This window comes from Crocuta crocuta, unplaced genomic scaffold (assembly GCF_008692635.1).
Source record: "Crocuta crocuta isolate KB4526 unplaced genomic scaffold, BGI_CrCroc_1.0 scaffold562, whole genome shotgun sequence".
Lineage (NCBI taxonomy): Eukaryota > Metazoa > Chordata > Mammalia > Carnivora > Hyaenidae > Crocuta > Crocuta crocuta.
In genome coordinates this window covers 1,005,147-1,029,916 of record NW_027531012.1, presented here as the reverse complement: position 1 = coordinate 1,029,916, position 24,770 = coordinate 1,005,147, and the positions used below count along the sequence as shown (strand labels likewise).

General features: G+C 36.9%; 1 protein-coding gene across 1 annotated transcript; it reads left to right on the top strand.

Moving 5' to 3' along the window:
- The first annotated feature begins 5,595 nt into the window (after positions 1 to 5,595).
- On the top strand, positions 5,596 to 23,359 carry LOC144237175 (amine sulfotransferase-like). Its single transcript, XM_077770856.1, has 7 exons — positions 5,596 to 5,624; positions 12,351 to 12,503; positions 16,571 to 16,779; positions 17,410 to 17,533; positions 18,632 to 18,726; positions 20,728 to 20,908; positions 23,110 to 23,359. Exons 2-7 carry the CDS (start codon positions 12,362 to 12,364, stop codon positions 23,229 to 23,231), a joined length of 873 nt encoding a protein of 290 aa, XP_077626982.1. The 5' UTR covers positions 5,596 to 5,624; positions 12,351 to 12,361; the 3' UTR covers positions 23,232 to 23,359.
- Positions 23,360 to 24,770: the final 1,411 nt, after the last annotated feature.

The window sequence follows — 24,770 nt, the reverse complement described above, 5'->3', positions numbered from 1 at the left end:
AGGCCAGACTACAACTGCTCTCCACCAGCACGTGGGCACTTGGCTGCTTCTGTGTCACATGCCCTTTGAGAAGGAGGAATAAGAGGGAAGATCTGTGGGAGGAAAGTAATAGCTCCAACAGGGAGTTTAAATTATTTTCACTCAAGTTAGTGATTTCACACAAGAGGAGACAAGAGAATTTTAATCCATATGTTTATTTATTTATGTATTCTGATCGTGAAAAAGAGGCTTGGAGGATAAGAAGAGATTGGTTGTAGAAAACAGAAAATAACCTTTTTTTCTTTTGGCACAAACTGCCTGGTCATGGAGTGGAAACCTTTTACTGAGTGGAAGGAGAACAAAATCAGATAATGTGATTAATGACTTGTCCTACAATCAAACTTTAGAAATGTCCAGTGTTAGCGATATCCAAAGGACAGCGGTGTGTGTGCTGGAGTCAGTGAGATTGACTGATGAAAGGTTAATGAAGATGTGGAATAAACATAGAATAGAATACTACTCAAGCACAAAAAGGAAGAAATTTTGCCATTTGCAACCATGTAAATAGAGCTAGAGAGCCTAATGCTAGTCACCTAAGTCAATTAGAGAAAGACAAATAACATAGGCTTTCACACAGATGTAGAGCTTAATTTTTTGTTTAGTTATTTTTCTGCACTCTCAATGGAGAGCCAGACATGGGGCTTGAACTCACAAATAGTGAGATCATGACCTGAGCTGAAAGCAAGAGTTGGACACCTGACTGAGCCACCAGGCACCCTGTATATGTGGAATTTAAGAAACAAAGTAGGTAAAAAGAGAGGGATAGAAAGAGAGAGGGCAGCTAGGACAGGTCCTTAACTACAGAGAACAAGCTGAGGATTTCTGGGGGAGAGGTGTGCAGGGGAGTGTGTTAAATGGGTGATGGGTATTAAGTAGTGCACTCGTAATGAGAGCACAGGGTTTTGTACCTAAGTGCTAAAACACTAAAGTCTACATCCAAAACTCATGTATACTGTACACAAAACAACTGGAATTTATATAAACCTTGGAAAAAACAAAGTTCTACAACAAGAGCTCTACCGAATTTTTCTCTGATGTCTTTGAAGGCTTGGTGTCAAGTATAACCTCATTCTAATGGATGCAAATTGTTCCCCTGCATGTCTTTATAAAGGGACCTAACCTAGCTGTTAGGCTAACCCCAGGGATCCAGCTGCAGTGATGGGCTACCATGCTGGAAACACGTTTGCATCCTTCTTCAAGATTGCACCTTTCTTTATGGAATCCCTTCAGCTTCCCCACATTGAGGGGAATTTCTTTTCTTTAAATTGGTCCATATATTTTATGATGAAAAAAAAAAGGAAGAGACACACCTTTCTAGACTTATCTGAAAGGGTTGTGAAAGGGAGAGTGACATTGATACGAGTATCATTCTGAATTATCATATGATACAAATATATTATAACCATTTTTTTAATGAGTCCCTTTAACTAAGCACACGGTGTATTCCTCACACTGCCTGTTCTAGTGACTATGTATCATGTTAAATTTAAATATTTCTTTTGCTCATGAAAGAATACTATGGTCCTCTTTCAGCCAAATTGAGTAATATATGCTGAAAATTCTGTGCTTACCAGTTCCTTTTGGAAATGAAAAATCTACTTCATTTTTAGCCACCATTACTATTATGCAATTGTGGCCTCCTCTAGGGACAAACGAGGTGAACACAAAAAAGAAACAACCCCCCAAAATTTATTCCCCCTCTTCCCGACCCTTTCTTCCACTTTTGTCTTCCCTCCCCAGAATGCCTGACTCCTCTTACTCCTTGGTATCTTCAGCTAGTTGTGATGTGTTTGGTTTTTTGTCCAGTGTGTTTTAGATGCTTGCAATATAGATTGAAAGTGTTTAATGCCACCAAACTGGAACCAGAACTTAATGAGAGTTTAGTTTTCTATCTTTTCCATTTTTACTTATTTTTTAAGTTTTTATTTTAATTCCAGTTAGACAGCATACAATGCTATATTAGTTTCAGGTATACAATACAATAATTTGATACTTCCATACATCATCTGGTGACACATGAGTGTTTAGACTCTAGGATACTATGGACTTTCAGCAACCATGCCTGTTATTGAGGAAGCATTAACAGTGGAAGAATAACAATATTTAGGTCCAATAACTCAAGTGTATATAGAGGGAATTTGAGTAGAACTTAGACACTTATCCTTCATAGCCATTCTATTTAACCACAAACTGACTGGATAGAGTGTGGACCCCTGAAAAAGAGAACACAAAGCAGTATCTGAAAAGCCAACCCCACGACTTCTCTCTCCCTCTGTGATTTAGTGGTATGTGATTTAGTTTGCAAATGGTGGTGCAATTGAAGGGAATAATGACAGGAATTGTTGAATGATATTTGGTTGTGTCTCAGATTTATGTCAAGCCTGTGATAGTAGAATTTGGGAGAGTGCCTAATGCTTCAAAATAAATCTATGTACTACTTACAGATGTGGGTTTCTTTCCTCCACTTCTCAGTGGTTCACACTAAATGGTATACTCAATGGCATTTCATAACACAGCACAAATATTTTAAGACCCCCGAGAGTAGTACTGGTGAAGTAGAAGCAGCTGAAGCCATTGTGCTAGTGATATATGGCCCCAAGAGTATCATGATTGGACAGCAATCAAATCCATCCTTCTTTTCTGATGTTACTCTAAAGTAGAGACTGAACTCTACTCAGCAGCATTGAGTAGCACTGAGCTGGTTAAACACAAAATAGAAGATACTATTTGTCTACCTTTGTGAAAATATGACAAGGGAACAGCATTCACTTATGTATCCTTCACATAGGTCTTTCTTAACTTTTGATCACATTTTAGAAGTCATTCTGTATTTTCCGTATTTTATTAGTAATTCTTTCCTTCATCTAAACTTTAGAACCAAACATATGTATTTTTAATTTGTTTTAATTTTTAAATGTTATTGAATGCAATTTTTGTGATAAAAGCCTCACTGCTTATCACCAGTTTGCCATATGATATACTGGTCAGTTATTGATTCTGAGTGAATGATTAATGATGGCAACTCTGCTAATTGGTAAAACATTAGATCTCTTCATGGAAACTTAGTCTCGAACTGTTTCTCTCTCCATCAGCAGCAACAATTGTTCTCACTAGCATTGATATCAGAAGTTAACTCTTCTTTTTAACAAACTCTTATTGGTGAGTAGTTTTAATTTTTTTAATGCTTAATTAATTTTGAGAGAAAGAGAGAGAGAGACAGAGCCTGAGAATGGGAGGGGCAGAGAGTGAGAGAGACAGAGAATCTGAAGCAGGCTCCAGCCTCTGAGCTGTCAGCACAGAGCCGGATGTGGGGCTCCAACTCACAGACTGCAAGATCATAACCTAAGCCGCTTAACGGACTGAGCCACCCAGGTGCCCCTTGTGAGTAGTTTTAATCTTGATTTGGGGTGAAGTCTTTTGGATTCTCTTTCTAGGCTCCTTGGCTGATATAGTAATTAAATTGGCAAAAAGCAGATTAATAGGTGGAAACAAGTTTAATTACCTGTGTATGACAGCACCACAAGACAGGTAAAGTCAGAGACAGTCAAACAAGGGGTATACAATGAGGCTTGTCTACCCCTAAAGAGAACGGACAAAAGAGTTAAGAATTCAAAGAGGAGGAAGATAATTCACAGGAACACGTGAGGATCACATACCAGGTAAAAAGATGTGTCTCTGCCATCCACTTGAGCTTTACCAACATAAAAATGCATCTCTGGTAATAACATTTTCCTGGTACAGACCCCCTATGAAAATTGTTGTTAGCTGTTAAGGAAAAGGTAAAAAGCTTTCTGAGTCTCCTATGTCTGTATTGCTTCCAGCTCAAAACATCTACCTGCTAGAGCAATACATTTAGGGGTATGTCCTCTGTTCCCCCTCACTTGTCTGAACTGTATTCGTTATGCAGTCTCAGCTGTTTGGTGATTTTTCTATACACTAGGCTACATATACAAAGACATCAGTTCATATACATGAAGCAAAAATCATCTGTATCTCTTTTTGATATGATTGTCAATCACCTTAACCATTATATGGTTCCAAAATATTAATTTAGAGATTTAAGAACATATGACATGTAATGGACCCTGACTCTAGTGATTACACTAGGTTCTAATATAAGGAGAATGTAAGAACTTAGAATTTATAGTATTATACTATCTGAATGACAGATTACTTCAGTTTGTCTTCCCTTTTACAAACTTTTCAGATCACACTGAGTGTTTCCATAAGTGCTAAACACTTGATATGCCCAAAAAGATATCATTGGTGACATTTCCCTTGTTTCTTCTTGTTTTGTTACTTTTTTCTATTTAACACAACAAATGAGAGGAAAAAGCATGTGTCCTATTATTATTATGTTCACACATCTCTCCCAAGGTCCAGCAGCCTGAATCTCTTCTTCATCACATCTCCTCCTTCCCTCGTCTCCCTCATAAGCAAAATCTTTTGGCCACAAAATTATTTTGATGTATTTTCCCCACTTTAAAGTATATTCACATCCTCCCTCCCATTTCCCAAAGGATTGTAAACTGCAATGTCACTCCCTGTAGACATGAGAATCCTTGTTCCTTGGCCACGTGGTAGTAAAGGCCAATTCCTTTGTTTTCAGTGCATTTTCTGATATTCTTGAATATCAAGAATTGAGCTGAATCAACTTCAGCTCAGTGCATGTCACCTTCATTCTAATTCCCCATCTCTTCTGCAATAGCTTCAACATTCAACACTGGGTAATGTGACATATGTCACATGCCACAGTTCCTTCCCATACTATTTGCAATGAGATATGGCTCAGATCAGAGCATATGCATCCCCCTGAAGCCTTCTCTACCCATTTGTCTACACCAAGGAACATGTATGCCATTTTATTCAAGGGACCCGCTGGACAGACAGACCATGATGAATCTCTGACCCAGATATAGTTTTCACAATATTTCTCTCCAGGAACACAAAATAGAAGATACTGTTTGTCTACCTTTGTGAAAATATGACAAGGGACCAACATTCACTTATGTATCCTTCACATAGGTCTTTATTAACTTTTGATCACATTTTAGAAGTCATTCTGTATTTTCCATATTTTATTAGTAATTATCTTTCCTCCATCTAAACTTTAGATCCAAACATGTATTTTTAATTTGTTTTAATTTTTTTTTAAAATTTTTAATGTTTTATTTATTTCTAGGAGAGAGAGAGAGAGACAGCGCGAGCAGGGGAGGGTCAGAGAGAGGGATTCACAGACTCTGAAACAGGCTCCAGGCTCTGAGCTGGCAGTGAGCACAGAGCCCGATGCGGGGCTCGAACCCACGAACCGCGGGATCATGACCCAAGCGAAAGTCGGACGCTTAACCGACTAAGCCACCCAGGCGCCCCTAATTTGTTTTAATTTTTAAATGTTATTTATATTTACAGAGGGAGTGCAGGCAGTGGAGGGGCAGATGGAGAGAGGGAGAGAGAATCCCAAACTGACTCAGCACTGTCAGTGTACAGCCCAACTTGACGCTGGATCTCACGAACAGTGAGACCATGATCTGAGCTGAAACCTAGAGTCCCGTGCTTAACCGGCTGAGCCACCCTGACAACCCCAGGTTAATGTATTTTTAAAATGTATTCTAAATTCTAAAATGTGCCCTACCTTTACCTACTGTTGATAACTGGTCACCTGGCTGTTGATTATATTTCCATATGGTAATCATATAAATTCACTTACGCATTTAAAACATTTGTTGCACATCACATCATGTCTGTGGTTACATTTTCATAGCACCATGATGAAGTCATGCTTGCAAAAACATGTTTACTTGTTCTAACTGACTGTAATCACTCTTTGCCCTCTGCTATTGCAGACAACACTCCATGGTCACTAGCCGTCCTCATTTTGATCTTTTTGACCCATGAGTACCTCCTCTGATAACGAGATAATCTTGTTTACTTTATGAAAAGATCAGAATGTTACAGGCTTGTTGTTGCCTTTTTAATCCAAAACATGGAATTGGTTGCACTAAGAAGCCAGCTTCTTTATATGCAAGTTAACATTACAGCCCAATATGGGTACCAAGGGGTAAATTAGGTTGTCTCTCATAAACACTGAGGATGGCACAGAGGAGGCTCCTTAAATAACTCTAATGACAGCATAACTCATCTCTGTTCCTCCACCCTTCACTGTGTGGTCCCCAACTTCCTTCTGTGCCTGTGAATTCATGTTGATGATTCCAACTAGTTTGTAACTTTCATAAATCACCTTGTAAAGAGAGGCTAACAGTCCTAGATTTTCCAGTAACGGTGTGACTGTTGAAATATATTTTAAATAGTAATTATTTCCCTTTCTCTTTTTTTGGCTAGTTTTACTTTTACATATATAATTTAATTAATTATATATGTTTAATAATTAATTAATTAATTTGAGATAGAGAGGATGAGCAGAGTAGGGGCAGTGAGACAGAGAGAGAGAGAGTAGGAACCATGCTGTGAGCTCAGAGTCCTATCCAGGCTGTCTTAGGAACTGGGTGATCATCACCTGAGCCAACTTTATAATGGGACACTAATTGACTGAACCAACCTGGTGCCTCATCCCTTTTTCAATAATGACCCTAGGCCCCAGCTTCCTGGAATTGTTTTTAAAATTGTGCAATTCTGAAGCTCTTATTTTGTCAACTTTTGCTATGACCAACTCTTTGCAAAATAGAAAAAGCTCACTTGAAAGTTGTGGAAGAACCCCCAAGTCACTAAAGCCCTGAGTTCTCAGCACCAAACTGCACTTTTCCATATGTCTTGTGACAGATATTGAAGAAACACTAAGTATATACATAAATGATGACTCACAAGCCTTGGTTTGGACTTTCTATATATGACCCATTCTTTATCTGTTTTCCTTCATACTCTTATTTTGTACCATATCCTTATTGTCATATGATCAATTTATTGCTCATATGCAATTTCTCGGGCATCCTGGAATAGATTCATGTTCGTTACCTCATGCTTATGTAACTCCAATTACTCTAATGATGTCACAAGTTAAAAATTTTAAATTAAACATTACCAAAATTATTATAAACAGATAACTCCTACTCAGATAACCTACTAAAACTTAAGCCACTGTAGTTTATTTACAGGGGGAAAAAACTCACCTGAGGAAACACTGAATGGCTGGTCTGATATTCAAGTGTTTTTGAAGCCCACATAAAGCCAATTTATTTCTTTTTGTTGCTGTTGTAAAAACATAAAATTTAAAGATAAAGCAATTAACTATGTTGTAAAAACATAAACATTTAAACATAAAAGCAAGACCTAGCTGATAAACAGAGGCTCCCATATTGGTCCAAACTCAACATGACCAGAATCCTGATAGTAGTTTTCAGAGCCATCAGGTGATCAGTGGTTGTATGTGCTAACCAGCAAAGATATAGAAGGGAAGATTACATACCGTTGTACTAAATTTCCCTCAAACAATTTATCTGTATTTTGTGGGTAACTGAAATATGGGAAGCATGGTTTAGTTTTCGTCCACTTTAAAGGACGTTATTTTGTACTTCTATTTACTAGTTGTGTGTGTGTCCCAACAAACATTTGTTTATTTTTTTAAATTTAAATCCAAGTTAGTTAACATATATTGTAATAACGATTTCAGGAATAGAATTTAGGGTCTCATTACTTAAAGATAATCCAATGTTCATCCCAACAAATAAAGTGTCCTCCTTTATGCCCCTTGCACATTTAGCTCATGTGCCTACCTAACTCTCTGCCAGCAAAGCTGTTCGTTCTCTGTATTTAAGAGTCACTTATGGTTTGTTTCCCTCTCTGTTTTTTATATATTTTTAGCTTCCTTTCTCTTATTGTGTATCAGACTTTGCTGAAATAAATCAAAGAAGGCATAAGCAAATGGAAAGACATCTCGTGTTTGTGGATTAGAATTAATTTCATTACATGTCCATACTACTCAAAGCTATTGCAAGGCCGTTCAACTTCTCTCTCTGACCAGAGAACCTGATTTCACTCCATCACAGGTGTTTTTCCTGTGGGTATTTCCCAGTCTGCTTGCAAATCGCAGTCTGTTTCCTCTAAGATCAAAAGCAAGAAGTGGATACCCACTCTCACCTGTTCTGTGATACTAGAAGTCTTAACTAGAGTCATTAGGTAAGACAGAAATACAGCCATCCAAATCAGAAAGGAAGAAGCAGCATAGTCACTCTTTGAGAAGATATGATTTTATATAGAGAACATGCCAGAGAGTCACTCATGAAACTGTTGAGATGAATCAACAATCAGAGTAAAGTTGCAAGATACAAAATCGATATACAGAAATCAGGTTCATTCCTTTACAATAATAATACAGCATCTGAAAAAGAAATAAAGAGAAGTATGTCATTCACACTGTCATCAAAAACAATAAAATCTTATGAAATTTAACCAGGGAAGTGAATGAAAAGTACAAGACGTTGCTGAAAAAAAAATCAAAGACACAAGCAAATGGAAAGACATCTCAGGTTGGGGATTAAAATTAATTTCATTAAATGACCATATTACCCAAAGTCATTTACAGTTTCAGTGCAAAAGTTTTCAAAATACCAAAAGTATGCTCACAGAAAGAAAACAAATAATCCCAAAATTTATGTTTTAATGTTGAACTGTGATCTGGGTAGCATTTGACCTATTCATGTTACTCCTACCTATTAGTTGAGCTTCATGGATGTGTAAGTTAATATTTTTCATCAAATTTGGTGAGTCTTTGGCCATATTTCTCCATAGATTTTTTTCTGCTCTTTCCTCTCCTTGCACATACGTTGGTATGCTTCACATGTTCCACAGTCCCTGAGGCTATGTTCAGTTTTCTTCATTCTTTCTTTTTCTTTTATTTTCATTCCTTGTAATTCTTTTCTCTATTGATCTGTCTTCATGTCCCAGTATACTTTCTTCTGTCATATCAAACTTTTAATCTAGATCAAGCTGTTGATTTGGGACTCAACAAATGCACATATTATTTTATAGCTGTTTTGTTTGCTAATCCAGCACTGTGGGGCCATTAAGAGACAGTTTTTATTGACTGATCCTTCCCCCCCCCCCATAAGCATGTGTTACAATTTTTTTGTTCCTGGGAATCTGTACTTTTAGTGCAAAAATGGAAATATTTTGGTAATACTTTCTTTGGATTCTGATCTTCTCCAAGGAGTGTTTGTTCTGCTTTTTACATTGCTTTGTATTTATTTATTTATTTGTTTATTTATCTATTCATTCATACATTCATTCATTTATTGGTTTTGCATAGCGTGTTACTAGAGCAAATTCTGTGGAGTCTATTCCCAGAATTATGCACACTTTGATGTCACTCCTCAGATTTTTAAAAAAAAAATTCCTTCCTTATATTTAAGATGAGGCCACTAGTGCTTAGTGGTCTTTCAATAATAGGTCTCAGATTGTGTTTAAACCCCTGAAGTACGTAAATTTTCCTCTTTTTGCCCTTATGAATTTAGAAAATAATGAAAATTTGTAATAACAAACAGTTTCAGTTTAGATGTCTCAAGTTCTTTTCTTTAAAGAATAAGAATTATTTCTTTATTGCAACAAACAACTCTTGCTTCATGAAATGTGTTATGTTTTAATTTAGGAAACCTTCTCAGAAGAGGTTTTGTGAATAACTGTAAAGTCCACTTTCTGTCCTAGTACATGTTTATTTCCTTAACATAAAGACTTCTTCAGTTAAAGGGATTAAAGCCTTACTTTGGATGGAAATTTTATTTATGAAAACAAACAACAGAAAAGATGAAAGCAGGAACTTCAAAGCTATTGAGAGTAGTTTTAAATAAGAAACACAAGCTGCCTTTGCCTGGTGACAAGTTCACTGAATAGGGGTGAGAGGAGATGTGTTAGGAAGGACTTGAGTCCAGGTCCCAATAAGATAGTGTGCCCACTATGACATCACAGAGGCCAAGCAGTGGTGATTTATCTTACTATGTGGGAGAAATATTTGTTGTTGAAGAAACACTAATGATAGAAGAGAAGCAGCAAGTAAGGTTAATAATCCAAGTGCACATAGAGGGAATTTGAATAAACTTTAGATGTTTATCCTTTCTGGCCATTCTGTTTAGACCACAAAGTGACTGGATAGAATGTGGAACCCATGAAAAACAGGACGCAACACTATACTCAAAGAGTGAACCCTGGCACCTATCATTCTGTCTGTGATAAAACCTTGCCAACAGTGATGGAACTGAGGTGCATAGTGGAAAGTAAATGGTGATTGGTAGTTAGTTGTGGATTACACATGTGTCAAGCACATTGTGGAACTTGGGAAAATGCCTAATCTGTCAAAGCATTGTATTTACTTCTTGCATATGGATTTCTTTCTCTCAACTTCTCAGTTGTTCACATGCCATGCATTCTCAATTCTTTTTCACAAGAAACAACACAAAGATATGAAGACACCAATACTAGTACTTTTAAAGTAGAAGCAACTCAATAATTGCATTCTTGACCTGTGGACATTAGAGAATCATAAGTGGAACAGCAAGCAAATACATCATTTTTTCCTGGTATATTTCAAAAGCAGAAACTTTGATCCCTGCCCAGCAGCTCTGAGTAGCACCAAGCTGCTTGAACCATTACCATCCTTTATTAGTGATAAATGTGTAGAGGCTTTTCACTAGATTCTTGGATGTTTGCAGGTCAGCATCAGTCTAATCCCTCCTCCTTAGTTTTTGATTCTGGGAGCTCTGCTAATTGGTGAATCATTAATCTCCTTGTGGAAAATTTAATCTTTATCTGTGTCTTTCTCCATCGCCGGCAACACAATTATTCTTCTTACTGATATTTATTTCAAAGTTAACTCTTCATTTCAAAAAACTAGTAGAGTGAGTTTATTCATTTTTTATTGGGGATGAAAATCTTTTCCCTTCTCCATTCTAAATTCTTTGGGTAGTATGATAATTAAATTAGCATAATGCTGATTAACATGAGAAAATTTAATTACATATGTGTAGGAGCTCCTCAAAGGTATAAAGAATTCAAAACAATGTGACAATTGAGGCTTATCTACCACCCTAGGCTAACAAAAGGGTCAAAGGGGAGGGAATTCCAAAAGGAGGAAGACAAATCACAGGAAGTTGAGAAGAGCTTACTTTTTGCTGACAGATGTGTGTGCTGCCATGTGGTTGGAGTCTTTGTGAAATAAAAAGTTATATGTGGGAGTAGCTCTCTTCATGGTACAGGCATCTGTCTAGATGCTTTTAGGAACTTAAGGAAAAAATAAAAAGGTTTCTGTGTTGGTTCATTCTTACTTGTTTTCACCTAAAAAAAAATCCACATGCAAAATTGGTAGTTTTAAGGATGACTTGTAGTCTGCTTCCTTTCTCTTGTGTGAACTTTACGAGTTATGCAGTTTCAGATGTTATGGTGACATTCTAAACTCTAGGCTAAAAATATGTAAGCTATCAGCTCTTATGTATCAAAAAATGTATACTGTAACTCTTTGCTCGATTTTCAATAAGTGAACCATTATATTACTTTAAATGTCTATTTAGAGATTTAGGAACACATACTAAAAGAAAGATGTCATCACCATGAGAGCACTAATTATACTAAGATCTAATGCAAATAGAATATAAGATAGAATTATGTTTACTTTACGAAAAGATTTGGTCATTATGGATGATTTAATTGCTCACATGCAATTTCTCAGGTATCCTGGAACACATTCATGTCTGTTAGTTCATGGTCGTACCTTCCCAATTACTGTAAACAAGTTAAAAGGTAGGAAATAAAACAAAATTCAAATCACAAGTCCCCAGAAACCTTATAAATAGATATCTCACATCCAGAAAGTATCTACATAAAACATACAAATATACTAAACGTTATGGGAAAAAAAGCTTAGCTGTTACAAGGGACAAAAAGCTCAGCTACTGAAGTTATGACAGGAGATAAATGTTTCTAATGCTCATTCAATTCAAATTTATATATTCATATTTACTGTTTATAGAGATATACGTATGCATATATATAAAGTATGATTTCTGATTAAAAGTATTTTTTAAACTTACATATTTTTTACGCTATTTTCCCTATAGCTACCTAAATAGAGCACACACACACACAAAACTAAGACCCAGCCATGAACAAAGGGCTCCTGGGCGTTGGACCAAACTTCACATGTCTCAATTCCACAATAGTAACTATCAGAGTCTGCTGATTATCTGGGTTTGTGGAAAAAACAAAAAATCAATTTCTTCTCTCAGTATGTGACCAACAACTGAAGATACAGAAAGGAAGACTTCAGATAATTTTACTAAATTTTTTCAAATAATTTTTTCTGTCTTTAGCAGGTAACTGAAATATGGAAGACCCAGAGTCAATTTTATTCAAATTTAAGGGATATTATTTTTATAAGCTAAGACTTAATATTGACTTCTTAGAAAATTTAGAAGATTTTGAAATCAGAGAAGATGATGTCTTCATAATCACATACCCCAAATCTGGTGAGTTCTGTATTTGTTTCTTTTTTTTAATTGTTCAATTGTTTATTTATTTTTAAGAGAGAGAGACAGTCAGAGTGCAAGTAGGGGAAATGCAAAGAGAGAGGGAGACAGAATTCAAATAAGGCTTCAGGAATCAAGCTGTCAGCTTGGAGCCCAACCCGGGGGCCACCCATGAGCTCTGAGATCATGACCTCAGCTGAATTTCTATGATTAAACAAAGGAGCAATGCAGGAGTCCCTAGTTCTGTATTCTAGTAACTAACTTAATAAATAAGATGATAAACTTTTATAACACGTAACTCAGTCTTTTTACCAGTATTTTATTTAGCATATGCAAATTATCCATGGGATATTATAGAGTTAACGGAATTTAATATCCTATTAGATAATGTCTTCCTCACTGTACCTATAAGTTATTTTTGATTTGGTCAAGGAAATGGAGAAAATATTGAAGTAGGTAGATTGAAGATGGCCTATCAAACACTAAATTGCTGAAATGATCTGGGAAAGGATGCAGGACTATTTACCATTTAGGCAGCTATTTCAGGCATATTGTTGAAGGTGTATTTAATAATTAATTGCATGAAAAGGATGGAAATTAACTTATATTAAGTACCATAATGTGTAATAGTCACAAATTATTTGGGTCACACTTTACTTTCGCAGTCATTTCAGACTAAAACATATATACATGTACGTCTATTCAAATCATTTGCTCACGTTTTAGTCAGATTTTTGTTATTTTTTTCGTTGTGTTTTATGAGTTCTTGATATATTTTGGACATTAATTCCTCATTTGATAAATAATTTACAAATAGTTCCCCATTTAATGGGTTGTCTTTTCATTTTGTCATTAGTTTTTTTGGGGTTACAGAAGGCTTTGAGTGCAATGTTCTCTTACTTGCTTATTTTGCTCTTGTTGCATTTGTTGATGGAGGGACATCCCTACTCCATCAAAACCATTGCTAAGACCAATGTTTGCAGCCAATGTTTTCTTTTAGGAGTTCAATGCCTTCAGGTCTTATATTCACATTCTTAATCTGTTTTGAGTAACTTTTGTATATCTTGTGACAGAGTGATACAGTTTCATTCCTTTGTATGTGGCTATCCATTTTCCCAACACCATTTACTGAAGAGTCTTTCCTGCCCTCATTGTATGTATTTGGCTCCTTTGTGTAATTTAATTGAGCCTACCTGTGTTGTCTTACTTTTGGGCTCTGTATTTTCTTCCTATCATCAATGTCTTTTTTTATTCCAATAGCATACCGTTGTGATTTGTATAACTTGGTAATATTATCTGGAACCAAGAAGTCTGATGCCTCAGGTTTTGTTCTATTGTCTCCAAATTGTTTAGCCATTTTGGGTCTTGTGGGCTTACATTCAAGGATTATTATGTTCTATTTCCATGACCAGTGCTATTGTAATGTTGATAAGAATTGCATTGAAACTGCAGATTCCTTTGTGTAGCATAGGCATTTTAAAAATGTTGTTTCTTCTGATCCATGATCATTGAATGTCTCTTCATTTATTTGTGGTTTCTTCAATTTCTTCTAGCAGTTTCTCTCAGTTTTCTTTTTTTTTTTTAATTTTATTTATTTATTTTTTTTTAGTTTCCCTCAGTTTTCAATGTATAAGTCTTTTACTTCCTTGGATAAATATATTCCTATATATCTTTATTATTTTTGATGCTATTACAAATGGGATGTTTCTTAATTTCTTTCTGAGGGTTTTTTGTTAGTGTATAGAAATGCAATTTCGTTTGTATACTGATTTCACATTCTACAACTTAACGACTTAACTGACCTCACTTATTACTTCTACCATTATTTTTGGTACAGTCTTTGGGACTTTCAGTGTATACTTTCATTATCATCTGACAATAGAGATAGTTTTATTCTTCCTTTCCTGCTCAGAGGACTTTGCTTTTTCTTGCCTAATCACTCTGTCTAGGATTTCCCAAAAAATGAGTGAGAATGGACACCCTTATCCTGGTTGTGATCTTGGATGAAAACATTTCAGTTGTTTACCGTTGGGTATGATGGTGGCTGTGAGGTTATCATGGATTGCATTCTGTAAGTTGAGATATGTTCCCCCAATAGTCATTTTGTTGAGACTTGTTACCATGAATGGATGTTCAGTTTTGTCAAATGCTTTTTCTGCATCGACTGCGATGAGAATATGGGTTTTATAGTTCATTTTGTTATTGCAGTTATCACTCTGATTTGGAGATTTTGAAGCCTACTAGTATCCCTGACTAAATTGTACTTGATGATGGTGGATGATCCTATGAAAGTATTATTGAATTCAACCTTGGGCTAATAAGTTGAGGGGGATTGTTGCACCTATGTTCATGAAGATAATGGCCCTTAATTTTCTTTTATTGTAGTGTCCTTGTCTAGTTTTTATCAAGTATTCTGGACCTTATAAAATGAATTTAAAAGTCTTTCTTCTTGTCTATTTTCGGAAGAGATAGTGAAGGATTTATATGAAGTCTTTCTAAGTTTCTTAGAAAAACTAGTTTTTGTTAAATTTATTTCTTTATTTTGAGAGTAACAGAAGTGGGTCAAGAGGCAGAAAGAGATAAAACTAAGCAGGCTCCATGCCATCATTGCAGAGCCTGAGGAGGGGCCTAGACTCCTGAATCTGAGATCATGACCTGATCAGAAATCAAGATTCACAACATAACCAACTGAGCCACCCAGGCGCCCCTAGAAAAAAATAGTTTTCTTATTTTTATCAAAGTAAGAGTGGTTTTCTTGCTCAACATCCATATAAAAGACTTGTTCGTGCCTTAAGCTCCCTGCTCCCTATCCTGCAATGTTCTTCCCCCAGATAAGGTGGATGGATTACTTTCTTCCTTCATTGGGTCCTTGTTAAAAATTATAATCTTGATATAATTTTGGATGATTGTATATAAATATTCAGTCCCACTGAAACCTCAACAATCTTCTTTGCTACTCTAATTTCTCATCACAATATGATACTTACCACATTAAAATATGCCACATATCTGCTCATTACCTTGCTTCTTTATTACAAGGCCATAGTTAGGAAAAATATTTCATTATTTGCATAAGAAAATGTAAAGTAGGCTAAAGGAAAGGCCTCAATGCAATTCCATGTGTATAGGAGGATTCAATATGTACTTAAGCATGGTCCATCTATTACTGGGGAAAGAATATTATATATAATGTTGGGAAATCTAGATCACTATATGCAGAAAATATAGCTGGATCCCTAACACCACGTAAAAGAATGAACCCCAAGTGTACTAAGAGAGTAAGATTAAAGATAAAAGTATACAACAAATTAGGGGCCCCAGGAGGCTCAGTCAGTTGAGTGTCTGACTTCAGCTCTGGTCATGATCCCACACTCATGAGTTTGAGCCCTGCATTGGGCTCTGTGCTGACAGCTCAGAAGGTAGGAGAGAAAGATGGAAAGGGACTCTGTCAGTGGAATTCCTATTTCTTGTCTTATATTATCTGAAGTCATATGAGTGTGGTGTGGGAAGGAAATCTAGAAATAGCATTGAAGATCATTTAAAAGTCCTATATATGAAGCAGAAGAAAGAACAGAAGAGTCATAGAATCAATCAGCAGGACAAATGCCCACAGAGTTTCAAATGGAGCATCTCCTTAAAAGTAAGAATAAAGGAGGGGAACCTGGGTGGCTCTGTCGGTTGAGAGTCCGACTTCGGCTCAGCTCATGATCTCACGGTTCATAGGTTCGAGCCCCGCATCGTGCTCTGTATTGACAGTTCAGAGCCAGGAGCCTATGTCAGATTCTGTATCTCACTCTCTCTCTCTGACCCTTCCCTGCTCATGCGCTCTCTCTCTCCTTCTCTCTCTCTCTCTCAGAAATAAATAAAATATTTAAAAAAAAATAAGAATAAAAGAAATGTTTGTTTGTTTTACCATACAGCATTTGTGATATATTGAAAGTTCCATTCTGATTAAAGTACCATTATACACGTTAGAAGAACAAACTCTGATTAAAACACTGATGGCACATCTTCTGCATTTGGGACAAATTTGTGGACCATTGAAAACAGAATTATTTATTTTACAGGGACCATCTGGTTTCAGCAGATATTAAGCTTGATTTATTTTGAAGAACATCGCAAAAGGACTGCGAATCTGAACACAGTTGATCAAGTCCCCTTCTTGGAGTACTACAGTAAAAAAATAGATTTTGCTGAAAGACCATCTCCTCGTCTCTTTAGTACCCACCTCCCATATTACTTGTTTCCAAGTGGGGCGAAGAACAAAAAACCAAAAGTAGGAAATGGACTATGGCTCTTGAAAGATAACTGCTCTTTTTCATTATGTCATTTCTTTTCATTATGTTCACTCTGCAGTCATCCAACTGTTAGCAAATGTGGCATCTGACATACTTTAATTTCAATAGCCATTGTATCCTCAGAGTATTGGATTTTTATCTTGTACCTTTTTTTTCTGATCACATATGGAATATAGCCATTACAAACAAAAGGGTATATATGTGTATATTTAATTCACTTTCTAATGTGAATTATAATACACAATTTATTTTATATATCCTTTCATTTTATAAAATTAGCTACATTTGTGGGTATATTTATAATCCTAGCTATACCTTCATTTCTCTGAGAGTCCTCATGGCTTCCTTTTCATACTCCCACTTATTTTGGTTGGGTACCTGCATAGGGGTGTGTCTTGAGGAGTCATTGATAGTTACTAGGCCAATCATAGAGGAAGAGGCACTGCAGAGAAGGGGAAACCCCAAATACAAAGAAGGCTGAATGTATACATGACATGGTTAGGAAACTAAAAAGTTAAAAAAATAGGCTTCATCCAAGTAGAAGGTATTAGGTTAAAATATGACACAATGAAAGCAACACAAATAATGAATACTTCCTTTCTTTGCAGATTATTTATGTATACAGAAACCCTAAGGATGTTGTGTGCTCATATTATTACTTTTTCAAGAATGTGATCTTAAAAATTACAGGTTCCTTTGAGGAATTTTTTGAACAATTTCTAGAAGGAAAAGGTAACTACAGTTTTATAAAATAAGTAATAGCTTTGGTGTGGTGGGGTTTAAACTTAGTGAGTTTGGGAGCGGGAAAAAAGAAGCTGAAGTAGAGTTGAATGCAGGTGAGTAGTGAATATATTAAGCCATTGGTAGGGTTGTCCTAGATGGCCATGGACTGCCATTGTTACAGATTATCTTTCCATGGGCTTCCTCTCAGGAGACTGTCAAGGTTACAAAGTTATATCACCAAGGAATATTTACATTTAGCCATGAAAAGAATATTTCATTAAAAATGGGGTTTTTGTTCTACCTCAGTGAAAGCATCTCAGTTCAGATCACAGGTTTGTAGCTTTGCCCTGCACGTTACAAGTGGCTCCTCCCAGGAGCTTCTATCTGATAAAGTTCTAGTCCACATTCGTTTTATCCTTTCTTTCTTTCTTTCTTTCTTTCTTTCTTTCTTTCTTTCTTTCTTTCTTTCTTTCTTCTCTCTCTCTCTCTTTCTTTCTTCTTTCCTTCTTTTTTTTCCTGAGTTTTATTTTTCAAAGTAATCTATACACCCAGCATGGGGCCCCATTTCACAACCCTGAGATTAGGGTTGTATATTCTATGAACTGAGCAAGCCAGCCAAAACCACATTCTCACCTAAGGAACCACTGTAGCTGGTTAGAGCAAGAACCAGGCCTACTGAAACAGAGATGATGATGTGGAATAAGAGAGCTAAGTTTAGCACCAAATGCATTGTGCTGAGCTGAAGTGAGTCTTCAGGGAACCCGCATGTTCCATGCAGCCAGGAAATAGCTCTATGTGCTTGGGAAGACCAGGAGAAGCCAGAAGAACATGATTCTTTCCTCCATTTTCCTTTTGGTTTTCCAAAGCACACGGTAAATTGATTCTGTGTCTATTTGACACGCATTTTAAGAGACTAATTCCTCCTTGTATTCAGGTAATTGTGTCCTGGATGAATTCTCCCATAACCAGGTGCTAGGAGAAATCTGGAATCTAGCAGCACACTCCCTTTTCTTCTTTGTTACTAAAGGTTCCTGCATCTACTAAGACTGTAGCTTCTTTTCAATGTGTTCAACATATTTACCAAATGATGTTCTGTTCTTCCCACAGTGGTAGGAAGCCTTTGGTTTGACCACATCAAAGGTTGGTATGAGCAAAAAAGCCACTTCAACATTCAGTTCATGATGTATGAGGAGATAAAGAAGGTGAGGAACATGACATGAGTAACTACGCTGAAGGTGTAAGCCAACCTGGCCGAATGAATTGATTGTTCATGCCTAGAACACCCAAAGAATGATATCAAGTTTGAGAACCCAGATTGTGTACCAGGAGACATTATTCCTGTATCATTTCTCTGTATCATTTCTATGCTTCTTTGCCAGGTTTTCATTTAAAACTATTCCTGGAGATTTTTTTTTAGAATTTGTGTGTGTGTGAAGAAATATGTGTTTATGTGTGTTAGTATTAATGTGTTTCGTTACTTTGAGTCAGGCTGTTGGTCTCATTTCATGGATTTTCAAATCTACTATCTGTACTATTCATTCTAATCACATTGGAAATGTTATGTGCATCCCTCTTGGTTGTACCTCTTGGGAAAGTTTAATCTTATCTGCATTCTGGATGATTAAGCATTGCAAGAAAAATTAAATCAAAATGCCTCTGTATGATTAGGGATAATACAGGGCTCTGTACAGTCAACTCCAATTGGTATAAAATGAAGAAACTTCTATTACTTAAGACTGAATACCGGAAGCAGGCTATCCTTATGCTGAGTGTACTGCTAAGCAGTCAAGCATGTCCCAGCGTTTTCTGTCTTTGTTTTGTATCACATTTGTGTGGCAAAGATGTCTCCCCACCAGGTAAGAAGACACTTGTAGCTCCAAAGTTGTGTCCTCTGATGATAGCATGTTAGGCAGAAAGACATGGAACTAGGATAAAGTGTCCTTCTTGCCTTGCTTTCTTTCTGCATATTCTCGAGGGGGAAAGTCACTCTTAGAAACTTCTGTTTGACTTTCTCATTCTTTTTGGTTAAAGTTATTTCATTTATTTATTTATTTGAGAAAGAGAGTGAGACAGAGCACATAAACTGGAGAGGGACACAGAGAGAGGAAGAGAGAGAATCCCTGGCAGGCTCAACGCAGTCACTGCACAGCCCATGACCCATTAGATCCTGACTGAGCTGAAATCAAGAGTCAGGCACTTAACTAGGTGAACCAACCAGAAGCCCCTTGACTTCCTCTTTCTGTTTCCATGCCAAAGTTGGGTCATGTGACCAGCGTAAGATAATCTCTTAGAGAGAAAGTAGAATTGCCTGGGGGATGTTGGATCAATCAGGATGATGTCTGGAATAGGGGTGGACACACCTCCAGAACACCACCAAGTGAGCTCTTAGCAGGAAAGATGAGAAAGAGCTGAGAGGCAGCTGTCCTAAGGGCTTCTCCATCCTGAGGATCTGTCACTAATCTGTTACACTTGCCCCAAGCCATGATACCAAGCCTAGACTCTCTTGTTGAGTACATTTTCACATACAAGGAGAGATTCAATCTCCGGCTGGCCTTGAAACCTTCCTCACAGTATGGCCCCACTGTTGTCTCCACCTTCATCTCCCATAGTCTCATCCAAAGCCTGTTCCACTGGCCCTAGGGAAACTGAACTTCTGTCCTTTGACCTGATATCTCACACCTTCTTTGCAACCACACTATTGCAGAGGTTCTTTCATTTCCCTAGACTCCATATCTATAGTTTGTCTATCTAGAAAATTCATGTTTTGCATTAATTCCTAGAACAAATTTCTCATCTTCGTTGAAACAGTCTTTGGATTCTGTTACAGAATTACTCTCTCTCAAAGGTCCTTGTCCTGAATTCCCAGCCCTGACTCCCAGTTGTGCCTCTGATCACTTGTACCATCATACAGGGCAGTGTCTGACGTATAGTAGCTACTTCCCAAATACCTGCTGAGATAACACAGATAGAATGAAATATGATTGTTTCCAAAATGAACCCAGATATACTCCACAACATTGCACAAGTGATGGATTAACTTATCAAAAAAGAATAAGGAAGTTACATCTCAAGGAACAACATCACTTTCTCAGCAACCTGAGCATCTACAATTTTCTCTCCCATGATGATATTTAATCTGCGACACTTGTATAAGTCTTCTCAGTGATAACCTGCGTAAATTATCATACTGTGATTTATTTCAGGATCTCAGAGGTTCTATACTAAAAGTGTGCAAATTTCTGGGGAAGGAATTAAGTGACGAGGACATAGATTCTGTGGTTGCACAGGCCATGTTTGAGAACATGAAGTCTGACCCACGAGCAAATTATGACATTATAATGCAGAGTGATGGGGTACCAAAAAAAGGTCATTTCCTTCGCAAAGGTGAGGTTGAAAAGTGAATGTCTGTCTTGCACAATGGTTCAAATGAACCGAATTGTAGCTTCTAAGCTTCCTGACTGACTTTCCTAACAGAGGCCCTTACAGCCTACTTCCCTTCTCTAGACAGATCATTTCCCATGATTTCTTCTTGGTGTTTTTCAAGACTATATAATTTTGTGTCTGAATGTATCTGAGGAATACTGTAAAACCAGGAGGCCTTCACCATGGCCTCAGGAAATCTACCAGTGCCAGTACCATGTCTGCCACAAAATGGTTGTTCATGTCCTGTTAGACTGTTTCACCCCATTAGCATTGGCTCAGCACGTGATAAGGCAAGGGTGGGGCTCTGGAAAATCACTGGCTGCTCTTCCATCTCTGTGATTTATGTCTGAACACCCCCAGGGCTTAATGAACAACACACATACACTGAACTATAGTTATTGTGCAGGACTATCACATGTCCACTAATAAACCTCATAATTATGTTTAGTTTTCTCTCATTAATTAAAGTATCTCTTACCTCTGGTGAGTGGATGACTCCTTCATATAACTGATAAATATCAACATGTGAAATATTTTTATTACTATAAAAAATAATTCTAATTATATTTTTGATTTCCTACCGTAGTACAGTAATATCAATAAAACAGAGGTATATAATACAGAATTTTGTAGTTAATCATCAGGTTCTATGCATTTTGGTCAAGTAGTAATAAATATTGGCTTGATTTCTCTTAGTATTTCCTTCACTTGATCTCTTCATTTGTCTTTACCTAGTCAGTTAAAAAACAATGTGAAACACTGGTAACTCAGAGCCAACCAGAAGTGGAGAATTTCCTTTCCATTATGTTCAACACACTCTGTGATGCAGTAGAAGCCACAGTCCTTGTCCACCACCATAATTATCATTGCGCTTGAAATTTGTCTTCTCTTGAAAAAAGAAAATTTTCTGTGTTGTACATCTTTAACCTACCTGAAAATGAGAGACAGAAATGGCTAAGAAAACAAGTAGGAGGGGACGTATTTCCTTTGGATACGAAGGAGACTCCATGTGTTTCTTATGCACAGACACATATTTGTTTCTTATGCTAATTAAAGGAACATCATTGATGCTGGCTTTATCACTCCTGCAGTGTTTTGTTTGTGGTTCAGTTGTGTTAGTGTTTCTTTTTTTTTTTTTCAGTTGTTTATAGTTTAGAGTGTTTTTACAATCACTGTTTCTTCTCTTCCCTCTCCTTCAATCACCACTATTTATAGACACAACTCTGTGTCTATAATAAGTTTAATGTAAAACTGCTGTAATCCTACACTGAGAACAAATGGAATANATCACTCCTGCAGTGTTTTGTTTGTGGTTCAGTTGTGTTAGTGTTTCTTTTTTTTTTTTTCAGTTGTTTATAGTTTAGAGTGTTTTTACAATCACTGTTTCTTCTCTTCCCTCTCCTTCAATCACCACTATTTATAGACACAACTCTGTGTCTATAATAAGTTTAATGTAAAACTGCTGTAATCCTACACTGAGTAAAAATGGATTACAGGTGAGCCATTCCAAACTGCAGAAGCTTGGGTTATATTTTAAAAACCTCTCTGATCATCTATATCCTCATCAGTAGATATTTGCACAAGGAAATATGATTTTTTTAGTTAAAAAATTTTCAACGATTATTTACTTATTTGAAAGAGAGTGAGACAGAGTATGAGCAAGGGTGGGGCAAGAGAGTGAGATACAAAATGCAAAGCAGGCTTCAGGCTCTGAGCTGTCAGCACATAGCCAAACTCACATAGCACATGGCTCCAACTCACAAACCAAAAGACCGTGACCTGAGCCCAAGTAGGCCGTTTAAATGACTGAGCCACCTGGGCGCCTGTGATTTTTGGATTTTTGAAGGACTTCTGTAAACTAAAAGAGCCCTGCGAGCTTGGAACAAAATAGGAAACAAGTTGGAGGAATTTCTCTTTTTCCAGGTGGCTGATGGTGCAGGAGTTGGGCTACTCTTCTTGAACTACAACATAATTGCCATGATGAGTTTGTATATCCCCTTGCCATAAGGTGGGAGAGCAAGGACATGGTCATGTGCAGGAGTAACTGGGGCCTGAGTGGGGAGGATGGTGGAAATGCAAACAACAGTGTTTCTCCCAACACCAAGGCATCGTGCCCCCTCATCCCAGCAATTTTGAGGCAATTTTGTTGCTTTTCTTCCCAGGTACCATTGGAGACTGGAAAAATCACATGACTGTTGAGCAGAATGAAAGGTTTGACAAGATTTTCCAAAGGGAGATGAAAGATTTCCCCTTGAAGTTCATCTGGGATATGAATGATGAATAGAATTCTAAGCAACGCACAACTACTTTAAGAAAGAACTTTCAGAAGGAAATACTTTGAATTGTACACATTCATTTTTGACTGTCATTGGCTCATTATTGAAAAACCTCAGTGATTAATAAATATGAATATGTGCCTGTACATCATTTGTGGTCTAAGGCCTGTTTTCCATTTGCTGGCATTCCTCAGTTTCTGATTAGGAGATCATTCTGCTCTTTGTTTCAGCATAGAATTATGAAATAGATGTTATTTTACATTCATAAAATCCAAAGTTCTTGAGCAACAAAAGAGGTCTTAACATGTGATCAATTTGGCCTCTTAAAACAGAAGCCTAGTCATACATAAAAAACTACATGTAGTCTTTCATCATACTGAAGGTAATCAAATGAGTCAACTTTTCACTTCATGGCTTATAAGTCTTGCACCGAACTTAGAGTGTTGCTATCACAAGTATTTTCATGTATTCCTAACTCCTATCTTTATTTAATCTGAATGTCCATCATATGCTGTGTGAGACCTATTTTTTTTCTAACAGATATCCAATTGGCCCAAGATCCTTTATTAAATAGCCATCAATTTTCCTACAGATTAAAATAGACATTATCTTGTTTCAAATAAATATATGTACATATGTGCATATAATTGACTTATGTAAAAGACATTTTTCTGTTCATAAACTTTTCTTTTTCATAACCATATCCATGCCATAATAGCTTATGTAAGTTAATAAACTGTCTTGAATTGTGTTGGATTTCTGCTAAGTTTGACTTTACTTTTAAAGAGTCATTGGTTTATTTATTAATATTTATTTATTTATTTATGGGAGCAAGAGAGAAGCAAGCAGGAGGAGGGGCAGAGAGAGAGAGGCAGAGAGGCAGACAGAGGAGAGGATGCTGGGTCTGTGCTGGTAGCAGAGAGTCTGATGCGGGGCTCCAGTTCACAAACTGTGAAGCCATGACCTGAGCCAAGCTGTACGCTTAACAGACTGAGCCACTCAGGAGCCCCACTTAGAGTCATTTAAAAACTGACATCACCTCTAATCGAGTCTTTCTATTTAGAGATACTGTACACTTACTATTGCTTTGTGTTTTCCCTTGGGTCGTTTCATAAAGATACATGGTCTTTATGCAAGCCTTGCTCATTTCCTGTGAAGTTTTATCTAAGCACGTGTATTTGGTATCGACAGCTATAAGGAGGAGAATAGTCTTGAGTTACATATTCTAACTCCTCTCTTTTGCTCATGGATTTTTGCCTGCTCATGCATCATCTGGGTTTCTGGTAGTAAGGCTGGCTGAGTGGAAGCAGTGCTGTCAGTCTGGGGGACGCTGCCACCATCAGATTCTGCAGACACACTGGTAATCATATAATACATCTCTCTGTGTTGGTGGCCAGCTTGGGATTACTGGCTGCCTCACTTGCCTTTATTTCAACTTGTTCATCACTCTTTCATCTTTCCTAAAAAATAACATAATTTGTTTCTTAAGCTGAAAATTTAAACAAGGATATAAAGGGACCTGATCCTTGTATTGGAAGAAAATTTCT